This window comes from Berghia stephanieae, chromosome 9 (assembly GCF_034508935.2).
Source record: "Berghia stephanieae isolate SIO BIC M18660-M18661 chromosome 9, UCSD_Bste_1.3, whole genome shotgun sequence".
Lineage (NCBI taxonomy): Eukaryota > Metazoa > Mollusca > Gastropoda > Nudibranchia > Aeolidiidae > Berghia > Berghia stephanieae.
In genome coordinates, this window is record NC_088368.1 from 38,789,130 (window position 1) to 38,808,654 (window position 19,525).

At 37.4% G+C, this 19,525-nt stretch overlaps 1 protein-coding gene across 1 annotated transcript; it reads right to left on the bottom strand.

Annotated features, from left to right (window-relative positions):
* Positions 1–4,545: 4,545 nt before the first annotated feature.
* LOC144980209 (uncharacterized) lies at positions 4,546–19,525 on the bottom strand. Its single transcript, XM_078927788.1, has 7 exons — positions 18,167–19,525; positions 12,630–13,143; positions 11,758–11,914; positions 9,294–9,499; positions 7,847–7,986; positions 6,675–6,813; positions 4,546–5,229 (listed from the first exon to the last, which is right to left on the bottom strand). The coding sequence occupies exons 2-7, from the start codon at positions 12,631–12,633 to the stop codon at positions 5,114–5,116; spliced, it is 762 nt and encodes a 253-aa protein (XP_078783914.1). The 5' UTR covers positions 12,634–13,143; positions 18,167–19,525; the 3' UTR covers positions 4,546–5,113.

Sequence of the window (19,525 nt, forward strand, 5' to 3'; positions counted from 1 at the left end):
AATTGCTTGCTACACTTTGGATAGGACTATAGTCTATCGCAAAGTATTTTCCAACAGATCTAAAAGACATAGCTACCCATTTACAACTGGGTAGACAGGGGGATCAGAAGAAAAAAAAATCTCGACTACACCCGGGATCAATCTCGGTCCCTTTGCTTCGCATGTGAAGCGAGGGCTCTACCAACTGAGCTATCTGGACCTCCGATTTAAAAAAATGTAATCAATACAAAAAGGAGTTTTGAGCCGGAAGTGTTGAGATTGTGACGTCACGACTTCTGCTTCCCATTGATGGAGCCCCGAGTTTAGCTGTCAGACTGTATTCATCTGAAGCAACTGAAATGTCTCCGTCCTCGTCCTCTCGTGTTCAATGTATGTGTTTGTTTGATGCAAGTGAGTGATCACAGCGTGAAAGCGCGTACCCTTGTGAAGAATTTAGGTATAGATAGTTCGAAGATGACGTCACTCAGGTCTTTGTTATTGTTTTTTGCCATCCGCGTTTGTGAGTAATGCTCACTGAACTGTATTAACCCGACTATAAACGTTCCTGGTTACACACCGTTTTGTGTGTTGGTCCGTTTACTTTCTGATGGCAATGTTATGAGATTCTTAGCCAAGCGCATACTATCTATTAAAATTGTCCCAACTGGATTCGTGGATAACTCATATGGTAGAGTCACGCTCTCACCAGTAAGGTGGGGTTGTCGTGCCAATAAGGTCGCAGGTTAAAACCCCACCACTGCCGCAAAAAGTTTTTTTTATTCTCTATTGTCTTCTGGCACTTTTCTATTCACTTCATCTCTTGTTGTTCCCAACTATTGGGAGCCTATGCGGTGTAATGGTGGCAGGTCTGACCTGTAATCAGAAGGTCTGAGGTTCCAACCCCCGTCAAGTTAGAGTGATTTTATTTTGGGATGTTTTTTTTCTTGTATTTTTCTTTCTTGCTTTGTCTGGCACCTTTCATACACACTTATTTCTCATCAATATTGATATTGATGTTATACGTTTAGGCAAAATACTCACAATATCCCCCAGCGAGATATAACGTATCAACACACACAAAAACCATGTGTAACCTTAAGCTTTTATACATAGTTTGATTGATAGAATGTAGTCAGAATTAATCATTTAAATGGCTGTCTATAAAAACAACAACAATGAGATTAGTGACGTCAAATCCGCTCCGCACTTTTTTTTCTGAACTTGTTGGATATTTTAGTGGGGAAAAGCCACTAAATGTGCTCAAAGCGCTTTACAAGGGGTCACTGGTGAACAGCAACATTTAACACGTGAGATGGGAAATGACGCCTGTTAGGCGATATTACAATTTTTCGGACAAAGACAACGCTGTTAACGGCCAGGTACTCATTTTACACCTGAGCACGGTGAGATAGTGTGAGTAAAGAGCCTTTTCCAAGGACTCAACTATGCGCCGAGCGCGAGGCTCGAACCCAGGACCTTCCGATCCGAAAGCGAGTGGCATACCACTAGACCACATAGCCGCACGTAAGTATGCGTTTATGTGAAATTCTCACCAGTTCTCCATCCCGATCGTACCAACACACACCACTGTGTGTAACCTTAAACGTTTATAGATAGTATGCAGATGACGTCACTCAGGCCTTTGTTATTGTTTTTGCCATCCGCGTTTGTGAGTTGTTCTCACTAAACTGTATTAACCAGACTATAAAAGTTCATGGTTACACAGAGTTTGTGTGTTGGTCCGTTATACTTCCGGATGGCAATGTTATGAGCTTCTTGGCCAAACGCATTCTATCTATAGCCGAGACTGGACTACAGAGACGAGAGACTTTGAGAAAGGTATAGATAATATTCGCTTGGCTAAGAAGCTCACAACATTGCCATCCAGATGTATAACGGACCAACACACAAAACTATGTGTAACCATGAACATTTATAGTCTGGTTCATACAGTTTAGTGAGAAGTACTCATAAACACGGATGACAAAAACAATAACAAAGACCTAAGTGACGTCATTTTCGAACTATCTATAGATATAGATAGTATGCGCTTGGCTAAGGAGCTCACAACATTGCCATCCGGACCATCATACAAAACGTTGTGTAACCATGATCGTTTATAGTCAGGTTTATACAGTCATGGCCTTCGTAAAGTTATGGCCTGAACCTGACCAAAAAATGACGTCAAAATGCCAGTCTTTTGCCACAAAAGAAAACAAATCGTGAGTTGTATTCAATAGTTCAACCAATGAAATGACTTGTTTCCATGAGCACTACTAACGACAACTCACTAGGCGGTGCAAAAACCAAATAATGACGTCAAACTGCCAGTCCTTTTGGATTTCAGTATCAGCGTTTAACATAACTATGGCTACGATACAGTTTAGTGAGAATTACTCATAAACGCGGATGTCAAATAAAAAAAAACAACAACAAAAAACCAAAAAAGAATAACAAATACCAGAGTGACGTCAACTTCGAACTATCTCTAAATATACGCATCACTTGTTCTATTACAACTATTTTGCCACTCCAGGAGTTTCTTGTCTCTGTCGTTTAGTCTTGGATAATAATTCTCCAAGTAATGAGAAACTAATTCATGTAATATGTTTTGCCACTCTCAGATTTTCTTGTCTCTGTCGTTTAGTCTCGGATAATAAATACTCCCAAGTAATAAATAGATAATTCATGTAATATTTCTATATTTGTTTATTGCTTTTCAATGGCGCTTTCATTCAGTATGGAATTTATTGTCACATCATAGAATATGTAATTTTTATCAAGACAAGAAAACGATAAATTCTCAATAAATAGGAAATAGAACCGGGGTGATTTTGAATTAAGGGAGAGAAAAAAAAAAAGAAAGTATAATGATCAGGACTTAATGCAACGTGCACATATTTGAAGGTCTGATTACCGAATGGATTAATTATGGGCTAGGTTTAGCATTGGTGTATTTTTGTTCAAAACCGTAAGGCCATAAAGACGGAGCTTATTCCGGTTTTTATAACGTTGAAAGGACAGTAGCGATTGTTTGATATCCTTTGGATAGAACGCGAGTCTATCACATAGTACTTTCCGCCATATCTAACAAACATAGCAACCCAATCACTGCTGAATGGACAAGGCAAGTGGTGGAGTGTCATAGAAGAATCTCAATTTCACTCGGGATCGAACCAAGCCCCCTTGCGTGTGAAGTGAGTGCTCTACTAGCTGAGTTCTAGGGACCCTCATTTAACATTGTTGTAATGGACAATCTGTTTGTTGGTTTGAGGGTATTTAAATTACAACAAACAATAAGCCCATAACAATTTCTGGGGGAAGGAGACTTGCAAACAAAATATACGTTGGTTTAACTGTATATATTCATTACAAAATATGTATTACCCCAAAGCAACGTAGGTAATGAGATCTGCAAATATATGCACGTTGGTTTGACTGTATATAGTCATTGCAAACATGTATAAGCCCATAACGATGTGGGTTATGAGATCTGACTATAAGTACACGTTGGTTTGACTGTAAATATTCATTACAAAAAATGTATTACCCCATAACAATGTAGGCTATAAGACCTGCAAATAAATGCACGTTGGTTTGACTGTATGTATTCATTACAAACACGTATAACCCATACTGACGTGGGTTATGAGATCTGACAACAGGTACACGTTGGTTTGAATGCATTTTTATTACAAACATAAGCCCATAATGCTGTGAGTTTTGGTATCTGCGAATCTGTAGACGTTCACCGAATAGGCTGATTGGAAATAGGCGAATGTGATAAGATGAATAGACTGAGCTGTTTGGTTTTCTATGTGACGATGGGTTTTGTGTGTACGCCGCCATACTATGGGAAAAAAGCCCATATTTGAAAATTTGACCAGAAAACTCGTCCTTCAAATATCGATCGATTTAAATGACCCTCATCTTGGCAAAAACTCTCAAACCTTGGACTTCGCGAAGTCCCAGGTTTGAGAGTTTTTGCCAAGATGAGGGTCATTTAAATCGATCGATATTTGAAGGACGAGTTTTCTGGTCAAATTTTCAAATATGGGTTTTTCAAGAGTACGGCAGTGTTAGTGTTTGTCTGTACACATGGGGGAATGAATGGAAATGGACAGGGAAATAGAGATAGATAGAGAGAGAGAAAGAGAGAGAGAGAGAGAGAGAGAGAGAGAGAGTGGGAGAGGCGTGAGAGGAAGAGAGAGATAGAGAGGGAGGGAGAGGGAGTGAGAGAGCGGGAGTGAGAGAGAAAGAAAGAAAGAGAGAGAGAGAGAGAGAGATAGAGAGAGAGAGAGAGATGAAGAGGGATATAAATATATAGAGAGGAAGATGGGGTGGAAAGAAAGTGAGAGAGAGAGAGAGAGAGCGAGAGAGAGAGAGAGAGGGGGGGGTTGGTGAGATGAGAAGAGAGAGAGAGAGAGAGAGGGAGAGAGGGGGGGGGGTTGGTGAGATGAGAAGAGAGAGAGAGAGAGAGAGAGAGAGAGAGAGAGAGAGAGAAAAGAGATAAATATCTAACAACCGTATAGTTTATAAACGTGAAATAAAGAATATTTGAACACATGAAATACTATAACATTTATTCCTCAACGTAAATCCTCTGTATATATCCACAATATTCACTCGGGTTCGATAAAGAATTGAATAAGTGTGTATGAAAGGTGCCAGACAAAGCAAGAAAGAAAAATAATAGAAAAAAACCATCCCATAAAATCAGTCGACCTCGACTGGGGATCGAACCTGAGACCTTCTGATTACCGGTCAGACGTGCTACATTTGTGAAGATTTTAGGTATAAATATTGTCCCAACTATCGGGAGCCTCTGTTGTGTAATGGTAGCACGTCTGACCGGTAATCAGAAGGTCTGAGGTTCGATCCCCAGTCAAGGTAAACTGATTTTTCGGGATGGTTTTTTTTTTCCCTGTATTTTTTATTTCTTGCTTTGTCTGACACCTTTCATACACACTTGTTCAGATCTTTATCTTACACAACAGTGTCAGCTCCCTAGTTTCTTAATTTGATATTCACTCGGGTACCCTCTTACAACAGCAATTCTATAATTAAATTATACAAAAACAAACAAACAGATTCTATCTTCTTTGCCATTCTATGGTAGTCACCGGTATAATGATTAATATTGTACTTGTTGCCCGTCCTCGTATCGGTATCGATACTTGCCCTGGATTTCTCTGGTATTCGTCAAGTATACGAATTGCCTGTGCACCATTTTGTAAGGGTGGGTGGCACCTGTTGGGATGAGGAGAGTTAAGAAACAAATTATGTAAAATAGATAACTAAGAAAATATAATTCCCGTAAATCTTCCATTGGGAAGATTTGTCATTAGGGTATATTCCAATTGAAGACTGGAATAACCCAGGCGTCACCCGCAATGCAGCGTCGCAATTTGAGCTAGGGCGAGGTGACTTGCTCAAGGCCACACAGAGCAGCTGCGAGTGTTTGAACTCGGTACCTTTCGGGTACGAAGCAAAGACCGAACAGCTGAGCCACTCTGCCCCATAATCGTCAACGAGTGTTTTTTTTTAATGGTTAAATGACCAGAAATTTAAAAGGACCGTTTTTGCCAAATTCAAAAATCATATTAACAAAAATATTGAACAATGTTTAATATAAAGCAATATTCATTAAACGTGCTTAAATCACTTTACAAAGAGTCCCTGACCAACAGCAATAAGTAACATTTAGAGCAAGACATGACGCCTTTTAGGCGACATTACAATATTCTCCCCGACAGAAACAATGCTTCTTCTTCTTCTTCTTCTTCTTCTTCTTCTTCTTCTTCTTCTTCTTCTTCTTCTTCTTCTTCTTCTTCTTCTTCTTCTTCTTCTTCTTCTTCTTCTTCTTCTTCTTCTTCTTCTTCTTCTTCTTCTTCTTCTTCTTCTTCTTCTTCTTCTTCTTCTTCTTCTTCTTCTTCTTCTCTTCTTCTTCTTCTTCTTCTTTTCTTCTTCTTCTTCTTCTTCTTCTTCTTCTTCTTCTTCTTTCTTCTCTTCTTCTTCTTCTTCTTCTTCTTCTTCTTCTTCTTCTTCTTCTTCTTCTTCTTCTTCTTCTTCTTCTCTTCTTCTTCTTCTTCTTCTCTTCTTCTTCTTCTTCTTCTTCTTCTTCTTCTTCTTCTTCTTCTTCTTCTTCTTCTTCTTCTTCTTCTTCTTCTTCTTCTTCTTCTTCTTCTTCTTCTCTTCTTCTTCTTCTTCTTCTTCTTCTTCTTCTTTCTTTCTTCTTCTTCTTCTTCTTCTTCTTCTTCTTTCTTTTCTTCTTCTTCTCTTTCTCTTTACTTTTATTATTATTATTATTATTATTATTATTATTATTATATTATTTTATTATTATTATTATTATTATTATTAATTTTTATCATTATTATTTCTCATCGTTACGGTATAGAATAAATACAATTGCTTACATTACAAATATCTCAAATTTCCTATTTCTATTAATTTTATTCAAAATCTACTTTTCGGGGTCAGATCTCCGTATACATATATGCAGGGCTGACACCCGAACGCACTTATGGGCTTACCAGGTTTAACATTGTTGTAATGGACAATATTATTTTGCGTCTTTTAAAAAAATATTTCCATCACAACAATGGGCCCTTATATAAGGAATTGGGTTATCAGACCTGCAAATAAGTGCACGGCGGCGCGGTCAGTTACATAATATTATTCTCTGTACTCACCACTAAATACGATGCACGTGTGTCTGCCATCGTAGCCAGGAACGGAGCAATGGTTGGGTAGAATGCGAACCTTGTAGTTGAACGAAGGGGTGACTCCCTCATACCCCACTTCATCGGAGACTCTCACTTTGCTGGAGGTCTGGAGACGAGAAAGGGAAACAATGTTATAGAGGCTTAGCAGATTTTAACTTATAACACACCATCATCTATTAATAGTTTTAACTCGACTAACCTTCTCATATAAGGGATGCAACTCAATAATTAAAGAAATCTAAGCAGTCCTGTATGAATAACCTCCCTTCTATTGCATAAATTTTATTAATAACGAGAGATACAAATTGATGATTCAACTGTTTCTAAGCTTGAATCAATCAGAGTATTCATCTTAACTACGCCACTACCACATCATCTCATTCATCTGAGGTGTTTCATTCATCCTGTTTTGTTGATAAAGGGGAAACCCGATACGTTCGTTTGATATGTTTTTGTAATTGAATTGAAGCCTTCATTCAATTTCACATTATTATCTATTTCTTTGAGCTTCGAGCAGCAACATTTACATTGCTTTGTATTCTGGCACTTTTTCACACAGACTTTTTCAGATATTTACTCGTGACCCTTCGCCTTAAAACGGTATTAAGTCAGGTTGGTAAAGATGTTAAAAATTGAATTTATTGCCAGATATATCAAACGTGTTTTTGAGTTTTTATGTTTTATTGAGGAGAATGGATTCCATATTTTAGGGTGCAAATGTCAACAATTTATATATTTTGACCAGTTTTAACATTAAATTCGGCTTTTAAGCATCTGGTTCGTTCCGACATAATAAACTCGAGCTTTTATATAGCGCAATATCCACTAAGCGTGCTCAAAGCGCTTTACAAGGGGTCCCTGGCCAACAGCAACACATATCATGTAGGAAGAGACATGACGCCTGTCAGGCGATAATACACATTTTTGGACAGCGACAACGCTGTTAACGGCCAGATACTCATTTTACACCTGAGTACGGTGAGAGAATGTGAGTAAAGAGCCTTATCCATGGACTCAACTATGCGCCGAGCGAGGCTCGAACCCAGGACCTTGCGATCCGAAAGCGAGTGTCATACCACTAGACCACATAGCCGCACAAATAATACCGTTTTGAGCCGATGGGTCACATTTCAGCCTACCTTGACAGAGCTGTCCGTCTCGGCGTCCAGTCTGACCACGTTCTTGAGTTTGAGATTGTGGAAATCTTGGAGGGCAGATTTATAATAGCCGTGTTTGTGATACTGACGAGTTCCTGCCTCGTGGCCCTGTTCAAAGTTACCTGGGATTGAAAAGAGATATTCGTTATGGCAATCATAAAATAACTCTCTCATTTTAGATATTCGTTATGGCAATCATAAAATAACCCTCTCATTTTAGATATTCGTTATGGCAATCATAAAATAACCCTCTCATTTTAGATATTCGTTATGGCAATCATAAAATAACCCTCTCATTTTAGATATTCGTTATGGCAATCATAAAATAACCCTCTCATTTTAAATATTCGTCCATTTATTTACTTATCTATTTACTATTTTTTTTTCTATATATTAAATTGTCTATATATATATTTATTTGTGTATTTATAAATGTTTGATAATGGTTATTTCACATAAAATGATTTCTGTGTACAATTATAAAAAACACCCCACCTCTCTAATGATTCTCTTTTTCATTTTATTTTACTTATTTAGCAATGTATTTATCTCTGTATTTATTTATAAAAGTGCTGCTTATTTATTATTTGTCTATTCAGTTGTGACCCACCGTCTAAAAACGGTTATATGCCAGGTTGAATACAACTTCTTAATGTGAATTAAAAGCTAAAAGGATGAAGAATGGGATTGTTGATTTCGTTGTAATGTAAGGAATTAGCTTTATTATCCACTTTATAGATATATCTATTTTTCTACTCAATTGTATACTTTTCTCATTCATTTATTCATTTATTTATTCATTTACTTGATTTTTTATCATATATTTATTTGTTTATTTATCTTTTTATATATTTATTCATTTATATATTTATTTATGACTTTTTAAACGTATTTATTCTTTTATTTATTTATATATTTGTGTATTTTTATATTTATTTCCTAACATATTCATTTATTTGTTTGTTTCTTATTAACTTACTTATTCATTTACAATATTATTTATATATTCCTAATACCGTATTAGATGAGATGAAACCATTCCAGCACAAACCTCGATGAATGATTATTTCAAACAAGAAGACAAATACAGAGGGCCAACACTAACTTCACTTCCAACAACATTGAATCAAGATCTCAAAAAATATCAAATATATTTAGAATCAACAAACCGAAGAACTTATTTCAACAACACATGGAAACATCCAACCGCCTCAACACCTTAACACACATGATGACATTCTAAAGCTAAGAACACACTTGCATTAGACAGAGATTTATGGAAGCAGATTACTAACTGGATAATAGAAATAGACTGACAAACTCGAAGTGACGCACACATTCACGGCAAGCGTCCATAGAGACTGCGCAGCCATATTTATTTATTCAATACAATATTGTGACTAATCATAGTCGGTAACAAGAAACAAACCTGCTCTAAATCCAGCGTAATATTTAGCGAACGGTGTGTTGTGTAGACCAGGGGCGTAGAATGGGTGACCGACGGATGGACTGTATGAAAACAAACTGTCGTCATAAGGGTCAGCCTTGTAGCTGTGGCCTTGGCCGTGGCCGTGGCCGCTCCAGTGGTCAAGGTAGTAGGCGGGGTTGCCGTAGAGACGAGAGAAATCAAGGTATCTGGGATTGGGTGGGGGGATGGGTGGAGGGGTGGTTGGGGAAGTGTGAGTGTGAATGTGTGTGTGTGTGTGCGGGTGTTGGGAGTGTGTGTGTGTGGGGGGGGGGAGTTTGAGAGGAGTGTGTGTGTGTGTGTGTGTGTGTGTTGGGGGGGGGGAGGGTGAGTGTGTGTGAGGGAGGGGGTTGTGGAAGTTTGTATTGGGTGGTGGGGTGGGGGTGGGATTGTGTGTGTGGGGAGGGGGGGGGGGTTGGAAATATATCAGTATTTGAAATGGAAGCTTGGTAGATCACTAGCGGCTATTGTGGGGATGATGATGATGATGATGATGATGATGATGATGATGATGATGATGATGATGATGATGATTATGATTATGATGATTATGATGATAATAATAATTGTTTCTTTCCATCCTCAATGTAATTTTGAACGAAAACCTCAGCGTCTAAAAGAACTAATTTTCATTTTAGCCGTTTATTCTAAAAATAAAACTTTTGTCCTTTGAAAAGTTTACATAATAAAAATACAAAAAGAATATAAACATTATGGTTTGTGTCGTGTCGTTACACACAGCTTAAATTCGCCTTTATGGAAAAGTGTATGCCATTCTTTTGCCAATGTTAAGTTATCTTGCTTTTTCGGTGTAAGGGAAGTAACTCATTGATTATAGAAATCTATCGCAGTCATGTATGAATAACCTCCCTTCTATTGCATCTAACTTGAATTAATAACAAGATAGTGACAAATTGATATTCAAATTTAGGTTTTATATTGCGCAATATCTACTGAACAATATGTACTACTGGCCGACAGCAACATTTAACATTTTTAGGACGAGAAATGACGCATGTTAGACGATATTAATTTTTTTAGGACAGAGACAGTGCTGTTAACGTCCAGGTAGAGAATGTGAGAAAATGTGGGTAGTAAAGAGCCTTCTTCTAGAACTCAACTATGCGCCGAGGGGAGCTCGACCCCAAGACTTTCCGATCGAAAGCGAGTGTCATACCACTAGACCACACAGTCGCATTTATTTGAGAGGTACTAAGCATTAACCGATTAGAATATTCCCCTGCTATTTACTGAGTTCCGTCCCCTTGACTGTTTATTTCTTGTCAACCAATAAATCTCATAAACATTCCTTAACTATCTCCCTACCAGCCATTTTTTTAGAAATTCCCCCGAAAATTCACACCCACCCGATACGAAATAGACTTTTCCTAATCAAACAATAAACTAACAAGTGCATTCTATAGAGAATGTTGTTCAGCAAAATGATGTCTACAACACAGTGTTTAGTATTTATAGCTGTAATCAAAGCATTTCTTTACAATGTGTGATGTACAGGAGAAATCAGAATGAGAAAACTGTCAGGTTGCATCGTTACGAATGTGACGATTTTCCTAACACCGACTATATCCTTAGTTTACCCGGGTTACTTTTACCCCATGCCCATTCATTAAATTTTAATGAGACAAATTATAGGCGTAGTATCAAAGCCAATGATTTTAGTTTTTACATGTTAATGATAGTTGAATAAAACTATCTATGTAAATGCTCAAAATTAATACATTTTTTCCAATTTTGCAAAGTAGCAAAAATCTCCGGGATTGAGTGAGTTGTGTGTTCATGTGGTCTTGTGGTAAGACACTCGCCTTCGGATCGAAAAGTCCAGGATACAAGTCTCACTCAAATGAACGCAAAGTTGAGTCCTTGGAAAAGGCTTTTTATTCACATTCTCTCACCTAACTCAAGTCTAAAATGAGTACCTGATAGTTAACGGCGTTTTCTTTTTCAGAAAAAAAAATTGTATTATCGCCTACCAGGCATCATGTCTTTTCCAACATGTTAATGTTTTCTGTCGAGACATAGCAACTAGAGGTTATGTGACCAATCAGTAAGCAGTTAGGGAACAGGCAATTGTGTCAGATAGCTCAGTTGGTAGAGCACTCGCTTCACACTTAAAGGGACCGATGATGATGAAGATGATGATGATGATGATGATGATGATGATGAGGATGATAAAGGTGATGATGTTGATGATGATGATGATGATGATGATGATGACGATGATGATGATGATGATGATGATGAGGATGATGATGATGAGGATGATAAAGATGATGATGTTGATGATGATGATGAGGATGATAAAGATGATGATGTTGATGATGATGATGATGATGATGATGATGATGATGATGATGATGATGATGATGATGATGATGATGATGATGACAACGACGACCATACTACCTACCTGCTGTCATAAGGGCCGCCATAAGGGTGTCCGCCATAATGACCAGAGGGCCTGTAACTGTTATAGCCGTAGGGACCTTCGCTTTCATAGTATTTGCCATGACCAGAGGAGTGTGCTTTGACGTTCTCGGTGTGGTGCTCGACCTGGTGGCACTGGACTGTATGTGGTGGAAGTTGATGGTGGGGGGGGGGGAGGATGCGTATTGTAGAAAAATGTCATTGAGTATTACTTAATTTATAAAAATAACTGCATCATCATCATCATCATCATCATCATCATCATCATCATCATCATCATCATCATCATCATCGTCGTCGTCGTCGTCATCATCATCATCATCATCATCATTATCAATCACCATCATCGTCTGCTTATAATTGCCTTCACCATACATCACATGAACACCTTGAATGCCTTGTCGGGGAATATAAAACAACTCGATCTCTGCGATCCAGCAGTTCTTCGCTAATGGAGAAAAACATCCCAAGAAGAAAGTTTGCTGAGCGTGGTTTTGTATTTTCGGCTCCAATCATATGGAATTCTTTACCACCCAAAACCCGACAATGTGAAAGTCTACCAGTCTTCAATCTGCATCAAAAAACCCAATCCTTTTCATTTTGCTGTCTTTGATTCTATATGAACTTCGAACATTATATGTGTGTGACTGTTGTAGTGATATTGAAGTCGAATGAATGAACTTGTGTGATACCAAAAAAAAACTGTTGTAAAGCACCTCTGAGCACTATTTGTGGATACTGGCGCTATATCAAATAATAATAGTAATAATAATCATAATCATATATATATATATATATATATATATATATATATATATATATATATATATATAATATAATATAATCCATTCTTACCCATATCCAGAATGAATCTGTACTCGCAGGTATCGAGTCTGTAATAACTGCCCTCCTTTTCTACAACGTTGTGGTTCTCGTATTGTCCATGTCTGTTTGGTTGGTAAGCTGGGTAAGACTCGACTTTGTGATCTGGGTACCCGGTACTCGGTTGATGATGCCCGTAATCGGGTTTTGGCTGGTAATAGTAATCGGTTTTCTTATCATCTGGATTTTCACGTTTCGTGTATCGTGAATACTCGGGTTTCTGCTCATATTGATAGTGTGGGTAATAATATGATTGACTTGGGTACTCTTGAATACGATTGGTTTTGTAATCGACTTCACCGTGAGGTTTGTACTCGTACTTGGTACTGGGCACGGCGTGTCCGTTGGGACGGTAATGATCATAGTACGGCTGGTAGTATCGAGTAACGGGAATATTGTGCGACTCCAGAGCTTCTGTCTCGTTCTTGTCTTCAGGCTTGGGTTCGTAGCCCGTGAAGTTGAATTTGAAACCGTTGAAGTTGTAGTGCTGTGGAATCCAACCAAAAAATATGCAAATTTGTGAATAATTGCCAAAATAAAATGATTAAAAAATATATTTTTAAAACATTTATCTTTTATATAGCGCAATATCTCTACTAAATGTGCTCAAAGCGCTTTACAAGGGGTCCCTGACCAACACAACATTTAATATTTAGGACAGGACATGACGCCTTTTAGAAAATATCTCGACTTCAATCGAGATTGATTTTGGTCCTATTGCTAACACGGCTATGTGGTCTAGTGGTATGACACTTGCTTTCGGATTGGAAGGTCTTGGAGTTCGAGCCTAGCTCGGCGCACAGTTAAGTCCTTCCAAGGCTTTTTACTCACATGCTCTCACCGTACTCATGTTTAAAATGGCCGTTAGCAGCGTTGTCTCTGTCGGAAAAAAAAATTAAAATTGCCTAACAGGCGTCATGTCGGGTTCTACATGTTACATGTTGCGTTGTCAGGGACCCTTTGTAAAGCGCTTTGAGCACTTTTAGTGGATATTGCGCTATATAGAAGCTCAAGTTACAAAGAGAGTGCTCTACTGTCTGAGCTATCGTGAACCCGTTAATACAAACGTACGCCAAAGATAATATGGGTATAGAGCGAAGTATGCAGTAATACAGGTCTGACATCCGAACGCCATTATGGGGCCTAGTTTAACATTTTTTGCAATGGACATTATTTTTCGTCATTTTTTTTTTTAATTTCCAATACAACAATGAGCTCATGGTTATTTGGGTTATCAGACCTGCAAATAAGTGCACGTCGGTATAGAGCCTTTCCCAATAACTCAGCTTTGCGTCGCCCAAAGCGGGGTTCGAACCTTGGACTTACAAATCCGAATGCGACTGCCAAGCCACAAGACTACATAGAAGAAAGACAGTAGTACATTCAATGCCATAAGATCATTGTTTATCCCCGTTTTTATAGCGTTTAATGGATAATGACAATTGATTACTACCCTTTTTATAAGACGCTAGTCTATCGCAATGTATTTTCAGCCAGATCTAACAGATCCAGCAACCCAATTACTGTTAGATGGACTGGTGGGGGGGGGGGGGGGTGAAGGTGTCAGAAAAAAATATCTCGAATTCACCCTGGATTGATCATGCTTTCATTGCGTGTGAAGCGAAGGCTCTACCAACTGGGCTATCGGATGCCCTCACGCCTCCCGATCCCCCCTCCCCCCACACATACAATCACAAACACACACACAAACACACACACACACACACAAACACATAAGACCACAAACCCATGCACCAAAATTCCTGTAACAATTAACGAAATCACATCAAGCAGTCCGTTTGACTAAAACAGTGAAATTCCGGTTCTTTGCTTGTGAAGCGAGGACTCTACCAACTGAGCTATAGGACGCCCTCCTCCCTCCCAACTCCCACACACAATCACAAACACACACACAATCACAAACACACACACACACACAAATAAACACACACACACACACACACACACACACACACACACCAATGCCTGTAACATTTAACGGATCACATCAAACAGTCAGTGTGACGAAAACATTGGAAATCCGTCCCCCCCCCTCCCCCACTTCGTCGCCCCCCCCCCCCCCCCCCTCGTCCCCCCTCTCCCCTCCTCCCCCCCCCCCCATCCCACTTCGTCCCACCTCTCCCCCCCCCCCCATCCCACTTCGTTCCCCCCCACCCCCCCCCCCTCTCCCAACCCCTCCCCCCTCCACAGTTCTTTGTTGGCCTTTTCGGCATCACTTGACATATTGTCCAAACTTTTAACGATGTTGACATTGGAGATAAAAGGCCGAAATGACAACAATCCTATAGGACATTGAAAAAAATAAAAATGGGTATTTAAAATTTTGGCCAAAAAACTCGTCCTTCAAATATCGGTCGATTAAAATGACCCTCGTCTTGTCAAACACTATCAAACCTGGGACTTCGAAGTAAAACATCATAAGTCTAGATTTGAGAGTTTTTTTTTTTTGTTGTTGCCAAGATGAGGGTCATTTTATTCGATCGATATTTGCAGACCGACTTTCTGGCCAGAATTCTAAATACACGTTTTTTTTATGATTACAAAAGAATAGAATTTTGGGGTCAAGTGAGAAACGGTTTTTCAAGTTTCAGCCAAATTTATTTGACTGGTTGGAGCAAAGAACACTAAAAGAATTCAAATGTGTGAATAACCTACATTTGAAAGTTTGTTTTTGGGATATTTGGATCACGTCCGTTCATTATTTTCTATTAGATATATTTTTAAATTTTTATTTCTTGCGGGGTGGGGTTGGGCTGGGGGTGCAGCGTGGCTCAGCGGTTCGGTCTTTTCTTCGTACCCGTAAGGTACTGAGTTCGATCACCGTCGCAGCGCTGTATAGCCTCGAGCAAGATATCTCACCCTAGTTCAATTTGCGGCTCTGTACTACGGCTGAGGCCTGAGTTTTTCCAGTATGTCCTTGGAATAGACCTTAGAAACAAATTTCCCCACTGGGGTGAAAAGGGGGAATTTTATTTAATTTCCTTTAATTTCACATTTATCTATTTTTGTTCTGAACAAACCAATGTTAATTATTTTGCCAAAAAAGCACAGAATTACTGGCAATAGGCTTCAACAGTCGTAACGTCATTGCCCTTGTAATGACGCATAGTAACTTAGTAACTGGTTCTAAACTATCGGACCAATGACGGACGCCCTTATGAAATACTTCTCCGACGAGCATAAAAGTGTATCCAGAGGAGGAAAACATTATAAATCTGATTATGTTTTGACTTTTATACATTCTGATCACATGGCATGTGAAAAAGTTCTAGCCAGCCTGAACAGTTAAAAGTGCTGATTTTCTTTGTTTAGAGCCAAGCTTCTGGTTGCTGCGCGGACGTGGCATCAGACTATTGAATCCAATTCTAAATATGTGACCCATCGTCTCAAAACGGTATTATGTCGGGATGGACCAGATGCTAAAAAGTCAAATTATAGTCAAACTGGTCAAAAATATGAAACGTTGGTATTTAGCACAGTAGAATATGATATTCCTTCTCCTCAAAGCAAACAAACTCAACTTAAACAAGTTATTTCAGGCTGCAAATTCCATTTTCAGTATCTTAATCATCCCAACTTAATACCTTTTTGAGACGAGGGATCACATGTTATGAAAATATTTTTTAAAGATTAATATAAAAGAGTAATTTTCCAAATATTTTTAATTTAAATCCATGGCAATTTCATACCTTGTTGATTCCAATGATTATTTATAAAATATACGTGGGCATAGTGATCTGTCCTTTTATAAATAGATAAAATAAATTCCCTTTATTCATCCCTAAGGGGAAAATTTTCTTAAGGGTCTATTCCAAGGGAAGACTGGAATAACCCAGGCGTCAGCCGCAGTGCAGCGCCGCAAAGAGAACTAAGGCTAGGTGACTTGTTCAAGGCCACACAACGCGGCGGGTAGTCGAACTCGGTACCTTTCGAGGACGAAGCAAAGACCGTACCGCTGAGCCACGCTGTCCCATAAATCCCATAAATAAAATCTCATTAAGTTATGAGTCGCCAAGTTGGTAGCACCAATTTCCAAATGGGAGATAAGACTATTTGTTTTATTCATTCATTTATTGATTCTTTTTTGTTTTTTGGCTATCTATTCATCCATTTACTCATTCATTTATTCATTTATTTATTTATATATCTATCTATTCATCCATTTACTCATTCATTTATTCATTTATTTATTTATATATCTATTTATTCATCCATTTACTCATTCGTGTATTCATATATTTATTTATTTATCTATTCATCCCATTTAGTCAATCAGATATTTATCTATATATTCATTTATTTATCTATCTATTCATCAATTTACTATTTTTTTTATTAATTATTTTATTTATCTATCTATTCATTTATTCATTTATTTGTTTATTCATCTATCTATTGAATCGTTTATAATTTATAATTTATCTATTTATTTATTTATTTATTGGAAACGTTTCGACCTACGTGTAGTTATTTACAGGTCTGACAACCAAACACTACTAAAGGCTTGATTTAACATGGTTCATATGGCCAAAATGTTCGTTGGTATGACAACATTTCCATTACACCAATGAGCCCTTAATAATTTGGGTCACCAGACCCTACAAAATATACACGTTGATTTTTCCGTACGTACTGGTTATTGAGTCCTTGGAAAAGGATCTTTACTTTTTACTCACATTCTCTCACCGTACTCACGTGTAAAATGAAAAGTTGGTCGTTTACAGCAGTATAACGTTATAATTGTCTGGGGAAAAATTGTAATATCACCTATCAGGCATCTCGCCTCGAGAACGCTTAGTGTATATTGCGCTAAATAAATGCTCTAGTTTACACACACACACACACACACACACACACACACACACATATTTGTATCAAACACGATTCAATATATATATATATATATATATATATATATATATATATATATATATATATATATATATTGTGGTATTTATAGGTTATTTAAGGCTGTTTTTTGTGTATTTTTAATGTCAATACTTTAATCCATCTCTTTTCTTTGCCACGTCTGTTGTAAGATTATTATTTTTATTATTATATTATTATTATTATTATTATTATTATTTTATTATTATTATTATTATTATTATTTTTATTTTTATTATTATTATTATTATTATTATTATTATTATTATTATTATTATTATTATTATTATTATTATTATTATTATTATTATTATTATTATTATTATTATTATTATTTATTTTATTATTATTTATTATTATTATTATTATTATTATTATTATTATTATTATTATTATTATTATTATTATTATTATTATTATTATTATTATTATTATTATTATATTATTATTATTATTATCATTATTATTATTATTATTATTTATTATTATTATTATTATTATTATTATTATTATTAATATTATTATTATTATTATTAATATTATAATTATTAATAATATTATTACTATTATTATAAATATAAATACATTAGTTCTTATCTCACCTCGGGATTTGGATTTGATACTCATTGAAATTGAAGACTGGCACGCCGTATTTTCTTCCTTCTTTGTTGTCGGATCGCCGTTCATCTCTTCTTCTTCTCTTCCATTTTTCATCCGAATCTCCATCCTTTCTCTCCATCTTATCGTCATCCATCGTCGTTTTCATCATCGAATCTCCCTTCTTTTTCTCCATCTTATCGTCATCCATCGTCGTTTTCATCATCGAATCTCCCTTCTTTTTCTCCATCTTATCGTCATCCATCGTCGTTTTCATCATCGAATCTCCCTCCTTTTTCTCCATCTTATCGTCATCCATCTTCTTTTCCATCATCGAATCACCTTCCTTATTCTCCATCTCATCGTCATCCATCTTCATTTCCATCTTGTTACCTTCCATTTTTGTCTCCCCTTCTGGCTGTTGTTCCATCATGTCGGGTTGTGGAGCAGTGAAATCGGGATGTCCGCCATAATGATATGGGGCGGGATGAGGCTGGACGTATCGTGGGTACGCAGGGTATGATGGGTAGGTTGGTACGTGGTAAGCAGGTGCTTCGGGTTTCTCATATTTTGGATATTCGGGTTTTTCGTAAACTGGAATTTGAGGTCTCTCATATTTTGGAAATTCGGGTTTTGTGTAAACTGGAGCTTCGGGTTTCTCATATTTTGGAAATTCGGGTTTTGTGTAAACTGGAATTTCAGGTTTCTCATATTTTGGAAATTCGGGTTTTGTGTAAACTGGAATTTCAGGTTTCTCATATTTTGGAAATTCGGGTTTTGTGTAAACTGGAACTTCAGGTTTCTCATATTTTGGAAATTCGGGTTTTGTGTAAACTGGAGCTTCATGTTTCTCATATTTTGGAAATTCGGGTTTTTCGTAAACTGGAACTTGAGGTTTCTCGTATTTCGGTACTTCAGGTTTTTTGTACTCCGGGAATTCAGGATATTCAAACTTCGGAAAATCAGGTTTTTCATACTTTGGAACTTCCGGTTGCTTGTATTCTGGTACCTCTGGAACCTTGGGTTCCTCCGGAGATGTAACTTTAGAATAAGCTTGAAATTTCGGGTTCACCTGGTAGCCTTCATCTTTCCCATCCTCTGCGAGAACTGCACCCACAACAAGCACAGTTGCAAAAATCGCACACACAAATTTAAACCTCATTGTATTGAAATTTTTAAACACTTGTGAAAATAAAAAAAAGTTAGATAGGAAGCTTTCTTTTAACTAAAAGCACCAAAAAAATACAGAAATGAAAATTTCCAGTAGAATTAAAAGCAGGCAGCAATACAATGGCAGCTGTTCCCAAGGTTCGTTGTGGAAGGAGAGATGTGGCGACGTCAGTCAGAAATAATGAGTGAGGTGT